This window comes from Ciconia boyciana, chromosome 2, assembly GCF_034638445.1.
Source record: "Ciconia boyciana chromosome 2, ASM3463844v1, whole genome shotgun sequence".
Taxonomy (NCBI): Eukaryota; Metazoa; Chordata; class Aves; order Ciconiiformes; family Ciconiidae; genus Ciconia; species Ciconia boyciana.
Genome location: NC_132935.1, coordinates 160,077,097 through 160,093,957, shown reverse-complemented (window position 1 = coordinate 160,093,957; position 16,861 = coordinate 160,077,097). Strand labels below are relative to the sequence as shown.

General features: G+C 40.7%; 1 protein-coding gene across 1 annotated transcript in view; it reads left to right on the top strand.

The window, feature by feature from the left end:
• Positions 1-16,861, top strand: part of DPP6 (dipeptidyl peptidase like 6) — a 427,953-nt gene that overhangs the window by 365,097 nt on the left and 45,995 nt on the right. Inside the window, exons 9-12 of the mRNA XM_072851537.1 lie at positions 2,990-3,144; positions 4,280-4,377; positions 12,145-12,268; positions 13,143-13,181. Of these exons, the coding sequence (XP_072707638.1) occupies positions 2,990-3,144; positions 4,280-4,377; positions 12,145-12,268; positions 13,143-13,181 (416 nt within the window). The remainder of the gene's footprint in view (positions 1-2,989; positions 3,145-4,279; positions 4,378-12,144; positions 12,269-13,142; positions 13,182-16,861) is intronic.

Genomic DNA, 16,861 nt, shown 5'->3' with positions numbered 1-16,861 from the left:
GTTGTCACTGAATATACTCCGACCTAGGACTTCAAATGCTCCTGAGGGTCTGTTAGCTTAGAAGACTCACACAGCTTCACACAGCTTTGAAATGATCATTCAATTGAGTCTTATTCAGCTAGAAGAGGAATTGAAATACACATGCTGTAACACTCCTTGAGCATAAACATTTCACTGGATTACCAGCTGGCTAATACGTATCCCCACCAAAGTTTCACTACTTATAAGCAAGGTCATCTAGCTGTTTCAGAGTGGTTCGATATTGAATGTGGTAACGTGGAATAAGCATTGACTTGCCTCAGACACTGTGCTTGAACCCAGCCACCAAGTCTGAACAGGCAGCATCACAGTCCTTGTTCAGTTAGGGCAACTGCACACTTCATTCTCATTATTTCAGGGGTTTGCATGCTCCAGGGTGATGGCTGGCAAGCAAAGCTGTGGAGAAAGAAGAAGCACAGAGCCACCAGCAACTGACTGAGGAATCTCTACGGCTCACTGGCATCATCCCTACATCATGTCACACCCAGCAACTGCAGGCTTTGAGGAAGAGAGCAAAAGCTTTGATCAATTATCACTTTATACTCTTAGCTAGGAGGTCATGAGGTATATGTGGAAGGGGGCTTTGGTGTTTAAGGAGAACCTGGTTTCTTATATATGTGAGTTGGGTTCTGAACTGACTTTAGAAAGACCCAGGAGTATTGAATGCAACTGATTTTCCGAGCATGTGGTAAATGCGAGCACAAAGAATAAAGTGTCCCCAAGAATAAATTGTCTGAAAATTGCATTTTATTTTCAGCTGAAACTTTCTGGTATTAATGCATTTTATATTTCATAACAATGTTCTCTAGTTTGCTAAAACTAACTGATCTCTCTAATAATGGCAAGGTCCTGGCTTTGTTTCAAGGCAAAGGTTCACACAATTAAATCTCATTAATAGAGGACCACAAAACCTGCACTAAAACCTTTCCTGGCATGTGACCTTCAGCAGAACTGCTTCATTAAGTCTGAGATTCTGGAGAAAATGTTTGCTGAATAAAGTCATTCCTAATTAATGTTAAAATGTCAAGGATTCATCTGCCATCCATTTTTACTCCTTTTCATTTATGCTCTTAATTATCTCTTTAATGAGCAACCAATATAAGTCAAAAGCAGGATCTTTTAAATGTACACACAACAGGTGGGACAATGCAGCAAAGCAAATTTGCCAGACGTGCTTTCCCATGTAATATTTGCAAATTCCTAGACATCTTTCCAAAACTCCACTTAGATGTTGCCATTAAGTATTGATTAATTAATTTGTTATTCGTAGAAGGCATAACTATTGAGGGTGATTTTCCCTTGCACCCTTTCTAATGTTACCTTGAGTTTTATCTCAAGCCATATGCAAGTCTGGATAAACAAAGGTGTTCATTTGCTCTATGATGAATATAATGGCCTGATGAATGATGAATGATGAATATAATTCTCCAAGGATCACTCATCCAATATTTTTTTAAAAGAAATAAAACAGTCTTTGGTGAGTTTCTACTCTTCAGACCAGGGGGACATTCTGGTTGGATTGAGGGGTCATCACAGGGTGGTGTACAAACATGATGGGTCTGAACTCTGAAAATCCTCATTGGTTTTTGCAATGACCAGCGATAACAGCAGATGTTGGAGCTGCTTGGACTTCTGTAGCAGGACTTCAGCGATGAAGGCTTAGAAACACTCTGTGGCCTCTTTAATTCTTATTCTCACATTAAAGTAATGAGACCTGTCTTCCTGCCCATCAATCTGTACAGCATATGCAAGTCCTTCTGCTATGGTTTAAATAGGAATGACTCATATGATATTAAGCCTCTTAATGAAAATGGATTACATTATTGCCTTTTGCAAAATGGGAGGTTTAAAAAGCCAAGTTTGTGTCTTCCAAATGTCAGTAGCTGGAGATACTTTGGACAAAGAGTGAATTTTACAGCTTTTCTGGATATCTATAAGCTGAAGTCATCTTTGCAATGAAGGATAGTAAATGATAAGAAAAAGTGTTAGAAATTAGAAGTTCTTTGAATTTGTGTTTAATAAGAATTAGGTTCTGCCAACCTTCAAAATAATTTCTTATGATGGCAATCTTGTTTTCCCTTACATACTTGAACTCTGACATGTTTGTATTGGCATTTTTCTGAGTACCTTTTCAATAGCAACTACATTATTCAAATCACCAAAAAATCTGTAATCCCCAAATTCAGTGGTAAAAAGGATCAGTCTCTGACCCTGGCTATTTATTGAAAATTGCTTTGCAAAAGTGATTTAAAAAATGAAATAGGGATAAAAGTCAAGATGATATCCAAGCCCCAGACTCTAAAGCCTAGTATCTTGTAAAGTGTTACAAAGTTCCAGCACTGCATAACTTACAGAAAATTGCGTTTTTTGTTTATTCCCAACTGGCAACAGAGTTTAGGAGGATTTAAATTGTAGCTGAAGCACTTGTATGTAAGTATAAACGCTGTTTGAATCCATTGATATGTGTCTAGTATGACTTTGTGAACTCTTTATGGAGGAGAACTAAATCTCAGTCATTGCAGTTCTCCGCTAGCCCCAAGGGAGCCTCCGTTATGTTACCATTGGGCAGGCAGGAACATCGGGCAGAGGAAGCTCTGCCAACACGTGCACGTACATATGTTCGCATATCCATGTACAGGACACATAGTAGGAGCAGCAGGGCCGTTTATGCTGTCATGAGTATGTGTGCTAATATGAATAATATGATGTTTCTTGAGCAAGATAATTATGCTTAATAACCTATATATTCAGAGTAATTGTTATCAATTGTGTTCATTTTTGTATATGGCATAATTTAATGAATATTTTTAATTTATATTCCTGTGGCATCTTCCCTGTGCTGTGATTAGACTGGGATTTTCATATCTACGCTGTTTCATTTATTGCTAACTAGTAATTTACATCTAATAGCCTTTTTTTCTGTCTCTCCTTTTTTTTTTTTTTTAATTAGAGGAGATCTTGAAGACTCATATTGCTCATTGGTGGTCTCCTGATGGCACCAGGTTAGCATATGCAACAATTAATGCCTCCAGAGTCCCCACCATGGAAATCCCGGTATACACTGGCAGCCTTTACCCTACTGTTAAAACGTATCATTATCCAAAGGTAAGGGAAAATAAAACAAACAGTCCTGTTGTTCTATTAAAAAAATATATTTTTTTTTTCCAGTAGGCTCACACAGGAGACTGTATAATAGTGCACATTCATAAGCAATGAAAATAAACTGATCTAAGGGAAGATCAGCTGTTCCCCGGTGAATGTGGTCTTCATTACTCTTTAGTTGCATTTGTAAAATTGCAGTTTTCTGACTCAAGTATTAGTCATTCTAAATATAATGAAAATGAAATTTAAAAATTCTGGCTTTGTACCCACACAAAAGCAATTGTGCTTCCATGCTAGATAGGTGTCTGAGAGTTTAGAAGCCAGCATTACTACATTTAGATACATTTCCTTTTATATAGAAGGAAATTGTAGTATTTGGGCTTCCTTAGAATATCCAGATGGTCTAATGTCAGAGGAGATAGCCTGGTTTTGGAGACATGTTGTGCCTGAGCATTACAAAGAACACACTGAAAGACAGAAAAGACTTAAGAGCCGATCTCTCCTTGATTGCAGAGATCTGTACAGCAGTCCTGCAGCGAGTACATAGCACCAGCACAGCTCTCTACCAGTATCGATACACTGCTGCTGTTATTGCTGTAATTTTCTACTACAAGACAGTACAGAAGTGTGCTGTGCTGCAGTCATTTCTTCTGGGTATCTTGCTTTATGCACTGATTACCTAAGACCTCACATGTCGGTCCAAATTGAACCATGATTTAACAGGAGAGATATCCACATATATGCAGGTTTTGTGGAAAGTAACAGTGATTCAGCAGGAGATGCCCTTTCCTACAATACAAAATGAATCAGTATTTTACTATATCTACCATCATCCTGTTAGACAACATTTTATCAAAAGGTACATAAAATAGCAATATTTCTAGTCGCCATGAAAAGTAGCATTTTTTACCAAGGCTAGAGGTATCCTAAGTAAAATTACCCCTTGGTTGTGCCTACCAACCTCTCCACACCCCTGTGCCACATCACTACAGTTGCAGTTTTCTTGTGAACGACTGCAGCAGTCCAGTCTGTAACCCCATACAATGGGAATGCATTTTTATAATCCATGGGGACATAACAAATCAAAACCATTCTGTGTTGTATAAGATATGGTCATTTATTCTTATTTTAAATCCAGGCTGGAATGGAAAATCCAACTATTTCTTTGCATGTGATTGGTCTGAACGGACCTACCCATGACCTGGAAATGACTCCCCCCGATGATCCGAGAATGAGGTAGGTGTTTTCTTGCCCTGGGATGCTGGACACCATTTCTGTCAGGGATTTAAATCAGTCCCTGACTTTTCTCAAGATCATTTTAGAGTGTATTTCTGTGCCACTCTCAAGGAGTTTCATTTTGTGTAAATCTGTTTAAAATTGTTCAAATTATTTTTCTTCTTACATGTATTTTTATAGAACATTATTAGTTTTTTACTTGAAATCCCTGTGACCCAGACTAATTTCAGTGTAAGGTGATTTTTAGAGAACTTGGCAGAATGTCCCAAAATCCAAAACACAATCATTTCACATGTAATCACAGGCATTGAAAAGGGCACATTGTCTGCAGCCCGTATGAAAGACCATGAAGCAGAAACAGGGCAGCCCTATAAGCAGAAACGTGCGCATGCCTGCAGGGCTATGATCTTATTGGCATCACAGAGCCATGGTGGGATAGCTCCTGTGACTGGAGTGTTGGAATGGAGGGATACAGGCTCTTTAGGAATGACAGGGAGGGGACACGAGGAGGGGGCGTCACCCTCTATGTCAGTGACCAGCTGGAGTGCATGGAGCTCCGCCTGGGGATGGATGAGGAGCTGACCGAGAGCTTATGGGTCAGGATTAAAGGGAGGGCAGGGACAGGTGACATTATAGTGGGCGTCTGCTACAGGCTACCTGACCAGGAAGACTGAGTGGATGAGGCCCTCTATAGACAGATAGGAGCAGCTTCACGTTCACAAGCCCTGGCCCTCATGGCGGACTTCAAGCACCCCAATATCTTTTGGAGGGACAACACAGCAGGGCATAAGCAATCCAGGAGGTTCCTGGAATGTGTTCATCTTAGCTTCCTTCTCCAAGTGATAGAGGAGCCAACGAGGAGAGGTGCTTTGCTGGACCTTGTTCTCACCAACAAGGAGCAGCTGGTGGGGAATGTGAAGCTCAAGGGCAGCCTTGGCTGCAGTGACCATGAAATGGTGGAGTTCAAGATCCTTAGGGCACCGAGGAGGGTGCACAGCAAGCTCACTACCCTGGACTTCAGGAGAGCAGACTTTGGCCTCTTCAGGGATCTGCTTTGAGTACCATGGGATAAAGCCCTGGAGGGAAGAGGGGCCCAAGAAAGCTGGTTAATATTCAAGGATCACCTCCTCCAATCTCAGGAACGATGCATCCCAACAAAGAGGAAGTCAGGAAAAAACACCAGGAGGCCTGCATAGGTGAACAAGGAGCTCCTGGACAAACTCAAACACAAAAAGGAAGCCTACAGAGGGTAGAAGTAAGGACAGAAGGTAAGAAGAGTAAGGACAGAGGTAAGAAGTAAGTAGCGTGGGAGGAATACAGAGAAATTGTCCAAGCAGCCAGGGATCAGGTTAGGAAAGCTAAAGCCCTGACAGAATTAAATCTGGCCAGGGATGTCAAAGGCAACAAGAAAAGCTTCTATAGATACACCAGTGATAAAAGGAAGACTAGGGAAAATGTGGGCCCTCTCTGGAGGGAAACGGGAGACTTGGTTACCTGGGATATGGAGAAGGTTGAGGTACTCAACGACTTTTTTGCCTCAGTCTTCACCAGCAAGTGCTCAAGCCACACCGCCCAAGTCACAGAAGGCAAAGGCAGGAACTGGGAGAATGTAGTAGATGCCCTAATGCCCACTGTAGGAGATCAGGTTGGAGACCATCTAAGGAACCTGAAGGTGCACAAGTCCATGGGACCTGATGAGATGCATCCGTGGGTCCTGAGGGAACTAGCAGATGAAGTTGCTAAGCCACTATCTATCACATTTGAAAAGTCGTGGCAGTCCGGTGAAGCTCCCACTGACTGGAAAAGGGGCAACATAACCCCCGTTTTTTAAAAAGGGAAAAAAGGAACACCCGGGAACTGCAGACTGGTCAGTCTCACCTCTGTGCCCAGCAAGACCGTGGAGCAGATTCTCCTGGAAACTATGCTAAGGCACATGGAAAATAAGGAGGTGTTTGGTGACAGACAACATGGCTTCACTAAGGGAAAATCGTGCCTGACAAATTTGGTGGCCTTCTACAACGGGGTTACAGTGTTGGTGGATAAGGGTTAGATCAACTGATGTCATCTACCTGGACTTGTGGAAAGTATTTGACACTGTCCTGCGTGACATCCTTGTCTCTAAATTGGAAAGACATGGATTTGAGGGATGGACCACTTGGTGCATGAGGAATTGGCTTGACGGTCGCACTCAAAAAGTTGCAGTTAACGGCTCGATGTCCAAGTGGAGACCAGTGATAACTGGTGTTCCTCAGGGGTCGGTACTGGGACCAGTGCTGTTTAACATCTTTGTCGGCGACATGGACAGTGGGATTGAGTGCACCCTCAGCTTGTTTGCCAACAACACCAAGCTGTGTGCTGCAGTCGAAATGCTGGAGGGAAGGGATGCTATCCAGAGGGACCTTGACAGGTTTGAGAGGTGGGCCCGCGCGAACCTCATGAAGTTCAACAAGGCCAAGTGCAAGGTCCTGCAGATGGGTTGGGGCAATCCCAAGCACAAATACAGGCTGGGCAAAGAATGGATTGAGAGCAGCCCTGAGGAGAAGGACTTGGGGGTGTTGGTTGATGAGAAGCTCAACGTGACCCGGCAATGTGCCCTTGCAGCCCAGAAGGCCAACTGTATCCTGGGCTGCATCAAAAGAAGCATGGCCAGCAGGTCGATGGAGGTGGTTCTCCCTCTCTACTCTGCTCTCGTGAGACCCCACCTGCAGTACTGTGTCCAGCTCTGGAGCCCTCAGCACAGGAAAGACATGGACTTGTTGGAGTAAGTCCAGAGGAGGGCCACAAAAATGATCAGAGGGATGGAGCACCTCTCCTGTGAAGACAGGCTGAGAGAGTTGGGGTTGTTCAGCCTGGAGAAGAGAAGGCTCTGGGGAGACCTTCTAGCAGCCTTCCAGTACCTGAAGGGGGCCTACGAGAAAGCTGGAGAAGGACTTTTTACAAGGGCATGTAGTGATAGGACAAGGGGTAATGGCTTTAAACTGAAAGAGGGTAGACTGAGATTAGATATAAGGAAGAAATTCTTCACTATGAGTGTGGTGAGGCACTGGAACAGGTTGCCCAGAGAAGTGGTGGATGCCCCATCCCAGAAGTGTTCAAGGCCAGGTTGGATGGGGCTTTGAGCAACCTGGTCCAGTGGAAGGTGTCCCTGCCCATGGCTGGGGGGTTGGAACTAGAAGACCTTTAAAGTTCCCTTCCAACCCAAACTGTTCTATGATTCTATGATTCTATGATTCTATAATACAGCAAACATGAGCTCACTGTTTCATGACATGAAAACAGGAATGAAACCAGGCAGACATTCCGCAAATACATTGCCCATTCTTCATTAAAAATAAAAAGGAAAGCTCTTTGCTGTTTTTAGGGCAAGTGTATTTTAGAAGTTGGCCTGCAAGTCAGCCAACCATTTAGACACCCATTTCTAATTAAGTAAGCGCTTAAGTCTGCATTCAGCAAAAGTTTAAAAGTTTGGCTTGGACTTCAGTGTGTGTTCAAGGCTTGAGCTATGTTTATGGGTCTGTGAACACTTGAAAGGAAGATCACTTGTTCAGGAGAGAAGCAGCTTTAGATAATGCATGGCATACCTCCCTGCAAAGCTCGGAGATTAGAATCCAAATCCAGATTTCAGTAACTTTGATTTAAACTTGAAACAGCTTTATAGCAGACCAAGAGAAATTAGACTGCTTCTACATCTAAAGTTCCCATAGTGACCCCTTCAAATGTAATGCCGCAAGATTATCTTTCCCAGGCACATCACTTGTTCTTGTAGGAGCATCCAACATGTGTGCTCACCTTTTTTAACTGATTGCTAAATTAGATTGCTGGATCTGTAATTCCAGTGCCAATAAAGATAGAGATACAGCACAGAGCTAATGAAACAGGGCAGCTTGGAAGGCAGGGGAGGGTGCAGGGGTGATCTTCATTATGCATGGTAAATATATAAGGCCTGTAGATAGACTGTGTAGTCATCTGATGAGAGGATACTAAACCAGTGCGATTATTTATGGTGGGAGTTGCCTTTCTTTACCAGGAAAGCTAGTGTCAGCCTCAGAATGTTTTCACTGAATAACTCTAAAATACTCCAAATCCATTTATGCAACAAAAGATGTATGACCTGTGACCAAACCAAATGGGCATAACTGCACTTGGCTTTCAAAAAAACAGCTTCAGATCTGTATACAGCTGGCAGCAATTCAGGATCACAGTATCCCCATCCCAGTATCCCAATCGCAGTATCAGAACTGCGGCTCCTGGACAATATAATTTTTCTGCTGCTAGCATACTCTGTAAACAGAGAGACTCAGAAACGTTTTAATTACAGTAATAACTTCAGACTGCAAGATCCAAGTGTTGTTAATAAATTTGTCCTATGTGGTTATGGGTGGCTGTAATTTATTTGGTTGCAATCAATATTGTAAAACGATGCAAAATATATCATAATTAATTAGTCTCTGTATATTTCATCAAAATCATTGCAATTTCCATCCCTAGGGCATGATATAAGTAGTGCTGCTAGAGCAATAGGGGTGCATTTTCATTATGCATATGTTTTCTGAAATGAGAGGATTAGTGTGATAACATTTCATTAAAATAGACAAGAGGGATGTACCGTACCGTTAGTTACAGAAGGGAGTTTCAGAGAAGCAGGGGAAGCTGGTGATAAGGATCTTCAAGCAGAGCAGTCCTATCTGAAGCATTTCAATGTGCTCAATCTGTTCACGCAGATGATATATGGACAGAGCAGTACTTCTTGGTGTTCTTTTTATCTGGAGCAAAGTGGTTTAGTACAATTAATAAAGCTGAGAATAAAGTGGAGATATGCCAGCGTCTTTTTTCTTTCAGCGTTAAAGGAAGTCAGAAATTTTCCACAGAACTGGGTTATTTTTCAGTACCAAAAAAAAAAAAAAAGAAAGCAAAGCTGAAGATGGGAAAACATTTTTTTGGGGAACATGTACAATTTTGATAATTTTTCCTTTTTAAAAATCTTTCATTCTGAGTATTTTTGCCAAATTTTCTCCAGTGCCATGCTTTTCTGTGAGAAAAAGAAAGTGAAGGGAAGGGGTGGAAATTGCAGGGGAAAAAAAGGTATTGTAACAATTAATGCCTGACAGGCATTTTTTATTTTGGTGAAAACCATTGGACCCGAAGAGTTACATCAGCAGGTCATCAGAATTGGACCATGATCCAACTTATTTCTCACATCATATTTGCATTCTCGGTGGCAAATTAAAGAAAGATGTTATCTCTCCTGAGTGCAGAAATCATCACTGGTCCTTGCATAGGTCATGGACAAATAAATAATGGAGAAACTCAGACAACTCGAGTCTGGACTGGAGTCTGGAGCCAGCTGCGCCCCAGGGACCATGGGCTGGGCTGCTGCCTGTCACTTGGCCACATAATACATCATTGTCTATTCTTTATTGTGTTTATGGCTTTATTACTGTTGTCATACTTTAAGTATTCATATAGTAGATTCGTACCTCATATTTTAGACTCATACCTCCAGAAAGCAGCCAAGTAAAGTTAGGGTACGAATAAGGGCACTGCACAATAACCAGTCTCAGATGACTGCAAACCCAACCACCAATGTCTTTACTGGGATGGGGAAATACATTGCAAAGCTCAGCATAACTGCACCCTTCCTGAAGGGGCTCAGACAAGTTATTCCTTTCCTTTGGGAGGGTGTAATCTGCTCTGATGTGGATGTCTGCAAACAAAGTGGTCAGGTACCTCCTGGTCTAGATTTCATTCAATGGGAAGAAATAGGTTCTCCTTAAATCAGCTCCATATAAAAGCTGGGACAGGTCAGGCAAAGAGGGCTTAGGAAATGCACTGACTCCCTGTTTCTCTCCACTGGCTGCTCAACCAGTGCAGCTGCCAGAGCTGCAGATGTTTAAAATTAACTGAGATTAATCACACCTTATTGTTTCATTTTCCTCTGCAAAATGGGAAACATAAAACTTGGTTGTCCTACAGAAAAGATGTGAAGTGAAGTAAATTAAAGACTCCACGCTACTCTGAGACTAGAATAATAACTATACAAGTATCTGCAGTTGTCTGCTGTCTGGGGTATCTGTGGGCTTGATGGCTGGGAGAGGCTTCAGAGAGAAATTGAGACTCCATGTCATCTCCAGGGTGGTAGGGAAGATAATGTTTGACCTAAAATAATAATTAAAAGTTCCTGAGAAAGAACTGTGGCTCCTGTGTTCAAACGAGAGGTATGTAAAAATTGAATATATATCCTTCAAACTTTAAATTGGATTTATGGAAAAAATGCTCCAAGCCACAATATGTACTAAATTCACATTCCTTTTCTGGGGAGACTGAATCTGCTCAGTTAATTTTGGAGAGAAAGAAGAGGAGGTTATACAGTTTAATTTTGCTTTCTTGTTTTTTTCCTCTTAGGGTCTATGCTGTTGCTGATAAGAGTAAAATTACAATTTTATTTCAGGCACTGAATTTTCAGACTGCTGTTGTCTCACCTGGAAGTATCCTTCCTTCCAGTGCAGTGGATGCAATCATTGAGGTCTTTTGTTATTTTTCCCCAGCCAAATTCATGCACTAAATATTACTGAAAACTACAAAATCAATGTCCAACTTGTTATTTTGCTAGACAAACGGGCCTTTGTTGCGTTTGCCCTTTCTCTTCAGTATATGCAGGAACGCCTGCCAGAACACAAAGTACTCTCCAGTGACACAGCACATTAATTCCAATGAGAGCAACAATTCCTTATACATATTTTATGGCAAACAAATGAACTAATAAATTTTTTATAGACTGTATACTGTGAAAAGTCATATTATGATTTAAGGATGTCTTTGGCCCACATAGCCCAGCAGTGTATTATAACATCACCAGCTTTGTCAGCTCAGCCAGAGTTTTACCCTACAGATAAGGTGGTGAAGCCCTGAATTGCTGCAGAGGTGGACATCTGTAAGTACCACCAGAGACTGGCTCTGAGAAGGCGACCATCGGTGTATTTATTTGTGATCCTGTATTTTCCAGCCCAGCCCAGCCCAGCCCAGGTGGTTCCATTGCTCACTATTGCACAGGACTTTTCCTAACGATATTGATTACAAGACTGTGCAGCCCATGCTGGTGATTTACTCCGAGTATTATCACAACCTGAATATGTCCAGCAGTAGAGGACGGTACAGGGAGTATGGGATGGCGGTTTTGCCAATGCAAACTGTCACATCTCTGCTGACGTCTTTATGGCAACCAGCTGCATCTGCTTTACAGAAACCCTGTGTCTCTCTAAACTATATCCTTCTTGCTATTTTCCTTCTAATGCAACACTCGTGGATATTTTGGTGTATAGTAGGCATATTTAGAAGCCATTAACTCTTCATAAGCATAAAGAATCCAACCATTGGCAGTGATGGGTCTGAGTCAGCCGGTTTGTGTGCTCAGAATGGAAATTGTTTGCAATTTCTTTTCCACCTGTGCATAAATTTGTAGCTCCAGGCATTTCAGTCCTTCTTGGAAGACTGAATAGCTTGAAAGATTCTTTATCTCTGCATTCATCTCTTCTTTGAAAATGGCTTTCAGAAGTGGCAGATAAAACACCTGCACAGCCCTAAAAATGTCATTTTTGGGGGTTGAAATCCATGCATAAGGAAGCCTAGAGACATCAAGAGGCAGCGTTCTTAATAACCAGAGATCTCTCCTAGACCATTTGCCCGCAGCAGCCTCCGACTGCTCTGCCATGTGGCAATTCATTAGGATGTCAGTATTGTGATTTGTTTTATGTATGTCTCTGTTTGCAGGGACTACTACATAACCATGGTGAAATGGGCAACCAGCACCAAGGTGGCAGTAAACTGGCTGAACAGGGCCCAGAACGTGTCTATCCTAACGCTGTGCGATGCCACCACAGGGGTCTGCACAAAGGTGGGAGAGATGAGCCAAACGGGCGCGTGCCATCGGTTTTCATAACTCACACAAGGAGAAAGTATTTCAATTATTTTACCTGGCAACAAGTCATCTGGCACACATTTATGTAGGCAGACACAGAATACAAACAATATTTGCAATATTTCCTTTTATTTTTTCTTATACACCTTCTAGAAAGCCAGGAACACTGTGTGTGTGTGTGTGTGTGTGTGTGTGTGTAAGAGTGTGATTATTTGTCTTGAAATAACTATACATGCACAAGTACACACACACATCAACAGTTTGTAACCTGAATATCTTTGCAACATTCTACTTTAATGGCATTATATATATTTAATGGCATTTAAAATGGCTCATGCTTATCTACCCACATTTTAATTGTAGTTAATTAATCCCTTCTATAGAGACACTAATATAAATGGCATATTGATATAACCTGTGTAAGTATTAGCAGATACCATCTTTTAAACTGGCATAGGTGTTTCCGTAATAGAAAAGTGTTCTGATATATCTCTCTCTTGAAAAAATGATGCAATACTGATAGAGCACAGGGTAGTCTTTTCTTAACAACTTTTATTTCAACCTTTATTTATTTCTTAACATGCTTTATTTCTTCGGGGAATAATATACCTTGTGGATTTATGTGGTTTGTCTGTATGAGTAAAATGTTTTCTTGAATGAGTGCATGCTTATTCATCAGAGAGGAAAGTCAAGGAGAGCAGTCACTGGATTATACTCCTGAAGCACATATTTAAGCAGCTTCTTTGTGCTTCTGAACAACTTTTCAGATTCAGTCCAACTGCTTCCTGCACTAATAAGCAAAATGTAATACATGTGAAGTATGGTATTTAATGATCTTGTTTTCTTTTAGAAACATGAAGATGAAAGTGAAGGCTGGCTGCACAGACAGGTAATAGCGATCTTCTCTTTGTGGTCAAGTTTTTGGTAGGCTTTTGTTTCATTGTTTTTCCCCCAAAGAGAAACAATGATTTTTAAACCTCAGAAAGATACTTGGAAGATGGCGTGGTTTGTATTATAGAAAACAGTTTCCCAGTAATAAACTGGGAATAAACTTATTGAATAAACTTATTGAAGATGCCACCTTGTCTGGTAGGTCCCACAGTTCATAGCCTGCAATTTACTTGGATTTAAAAGCAATAAAAAGCTGATGCTGGTGGAAATTCACCCACTGACGGTATCTGTGTGAGTCGTCAGCCTCAGAGGTAGTCCTTCATACCCTGTTTTGAGACCGATGATGATTTTAAGCAGTACAGGGGTTGTTTTCTGGTATTCTAGACAGGAAAGAAGTCCACTGTTGAAAACAGAAGATCAAAGGTCATTTTATTAAAAGGGCCTGTGTCCATTCGGAGACAAAATTATGCAGATAGGACTTTTAAGTCATTTAAGCTAAATTTGACAAAATCATCTATGTTACTCTGCAGCTATTTGCACATGTAAGAAAGGTGAAAAATAAAATTAAATTATCGATGGGGCAGTTAAAACAATAAGAGCTTATATGGAGCACAGAAGGGGGAGAAACTACCTGATGCCATTTAATGTCCTGTTTTAACAGACAACTGTGTCACATAATTCTTCTGACACGGTAACTTGTGCGTAACTCTATTACTTTGTACAGCTATGTGCTTCCATCCCCCAAATGAAATAAAGCAAAGATAAAAATAAACCCTGAAAAAAATAGAAATAGAAAATAGGATAGAAAATTTAAACCCCCAAGAAGTTTTGAGTTATGAGATTTTTCTTTTTTCTTTTTTTTATTCTCTCCCCCCCCCCCCCCCCCCGAAAAGGGCTTTTATTTCAACATATGTCTATATAAAACCTCTAGATTTCTGGCACTTAAATCTCTGGAAGATCATTTATAACATTTCTGCAGCAGTCAGTTTGTGAAGTGACCTCAGATTTGATTAAGCTGTTCTTTACAGAGAAGCTGCTGATACCAATTCAGCCACAACACTGAACTGTTTTTCATGGGATATATGAAAGCCAGACAGGGAGTAGCATGTCAGATAAAGATCTTGCACTATATTTTTCCAAGTCCAGATTTAAAGCATTTCACATTTTTGTCACAGCTTGTTCAGAGGATCCAAGAACCTGTAGAAACTGCATTACATCAGTTCACAGCAAGAACAATGATCTCTTCTGTTCCAGTGGCTGTACTACAGCAACAGGGCTATGTCTGATCCAGATAAAAATTGATTTTACAGAGGAAATAGGTTTTGTGCTCCAAGCATTTCAAATAATCTTTTGCTGGTATACTCAGGTGTAGAGTAAAAATGCTGCTTAGATTCATAAGGGCAGTGTTGGCTTGAGTAGAAAACAAAAGCTTCAAAGACAAGCCAAGTCAAGAGAAAATTAAATTGTCCATATTTTGTATCTTAAAAAAAAAAGTACTTCAAAGGATTCATATATTTATAGTTTTAATCCTTTCACTGCTATTTACTGGGACCTCCATTAACATAGTATAGTAGAACTTGTGATTTTACGCTGCTGCGGTTCTTTAGTCATTTACCTACTACATGGACAGGCATTAAAAGATGGTGCTTTGCCCTGAATAACTGTAGCAAATGATCTGTCAGTCTCTAACAATCCTGCTCCAGGGAAATATAGTTTGTTTTACTGCATCTCCAAACATCATATACATAGTTTGAGGTTAGAGAAGGACGTTCATTACAGCCAAATGAGTCAGACATCTCAGTACTAAACTAAGATAACATTTGCTATGGACTTTGGAGACATTTGATACTACTCTTCAAAAGCTTTTGTAAGAGTCTGAGGAATTACAGAGCTCTTTCGTCTGTATTTCTGACAACAAAATTACTTAAAATTCTAGTTTTGACTGAATATATGATTACTAGGATAATTGTGTTTTCTATATTTACCTTTTACTCTATGACACATTAATCCAGATTGCTGGAAACTTATTTGCATGCCATGTGTGTCTATGAGAATGATGTGAAAATGTTAAATGCTAGTGCAAGTCCCCTGACCTCTTTAAGGAGGAGATGAATTGCACATTAGGCAGCTACTGAAGGAGCTCGGGAGTGTGACTCAGCTCAAGATGAAGACTCCTTGATTGAGACATTTTAATATAAGTGTACGCATATGAGCCAGGTGCCCAATTCCCCGCTGTAGTCAGCCAGTATGGTGAGCAGTCTGGTCACACAGTCAATGGACCCTAAGCATGATTCATCCCACCCTGAAGAAGACACCCACTGCCTGGTTGGCCAGCTTGTTCTGTATGCTCCATTGACCAGACCTCCTTTCAAGAAGTACCCCAATTTTAAATCAATAGGACCAAGGAATGTAATTGCTTGCCTAATTCTTTAAAATACTCCTTCAAAGTACTCCATACACCTGGTTCAAAAACCATACAAGAGCTTTACCTTTTTCTTGGGAGTTTAAGTACATCTGATCTTCTTGGAATAAGGGCAAACTTCACATTAGGCTGGGAGCAGGAGACAAGGAGAGAAAAACATCAATATCAGAAGATACTCACCAGGGACATGAGGGAGTCTCCAAGGATGACAGCTGTCTGAAATACTGGGAGTTCTGAGATAGGGCATACGACCCATGAATTAGAATTTTGTTGTTGTAGTAGTACCTCAGTAAGACTTAATAGTCTGTGTATGGGCGGTCATAGTAAATGATCTTGTGTTCCCTTCTGGGTTCATGAATTAATTTTATTCAAGTTCAAAAACTTTGGAGAGCCTCTCTCCAACACAGGCAAAGACAAATACTGGTGTCATTGTCTGTGTAGCTGAAAAATAGGAAAAATTACTCAAAGTATAGTGAGAAATATACAGTATTTATACAGGTTTTGCTAGAAAGTGTCTCTCAGTCCTTGTCAGATGGTACGACCAGAATTTTCAAACCTTTTGCAGAAATAAGAACAGGCACATGTTCACTGAAGCTGCCCAGGGATTTTGGAAGTTTTTATTTATTTATATATTTTACTTATATATTTGCTTTTATTTATTTATTTGCTTGTGCACTTCTGAGCATAAAAGCCAGACTGAACTTTACTCATACTTTTGCTTGAATATACAAATTCTTTGAAACAGTAATTATAGCTGTAAACAATTTTGTTTCAATTTTTGTGAAGAAGCCATTTCCCAGTAGTGCTGGTGATGGTCATATACAGACAATGAGTCAGCAAGGGAGAAATAAGACCATTTCTGAGCACCTGCTGAAGATAAACTTTACTGGCATTTTAATTGGCTTATTTGTTTAATTGTGAATGTGGCCTGAACAAATTTAATTATAAACCAGGGTGCAATTCCAACTACACCAAAGGCTGTGGGCTTTGACATTGACATCGGCAGGACCAAGAGATTACCAGAAAATTGTTTAGAGACATATAACCTCCAAAACTGCCTGCATGGGCTGGCTGGCCTCCCCTGATAACAGTTCCTTTGAGCTGACTTTTTCTTTCCAGTCCTCCTATTTCCCTAGTGTTTCAGACCACCTCAGTCTGAAAATAAAGACTTCTGCTCTATCAAAAGGTTGAGATGTTGAAAACCTCACACCATTTTTCTTTTACAACTCCTTTGTCTTAAAACTGACAGCATGATA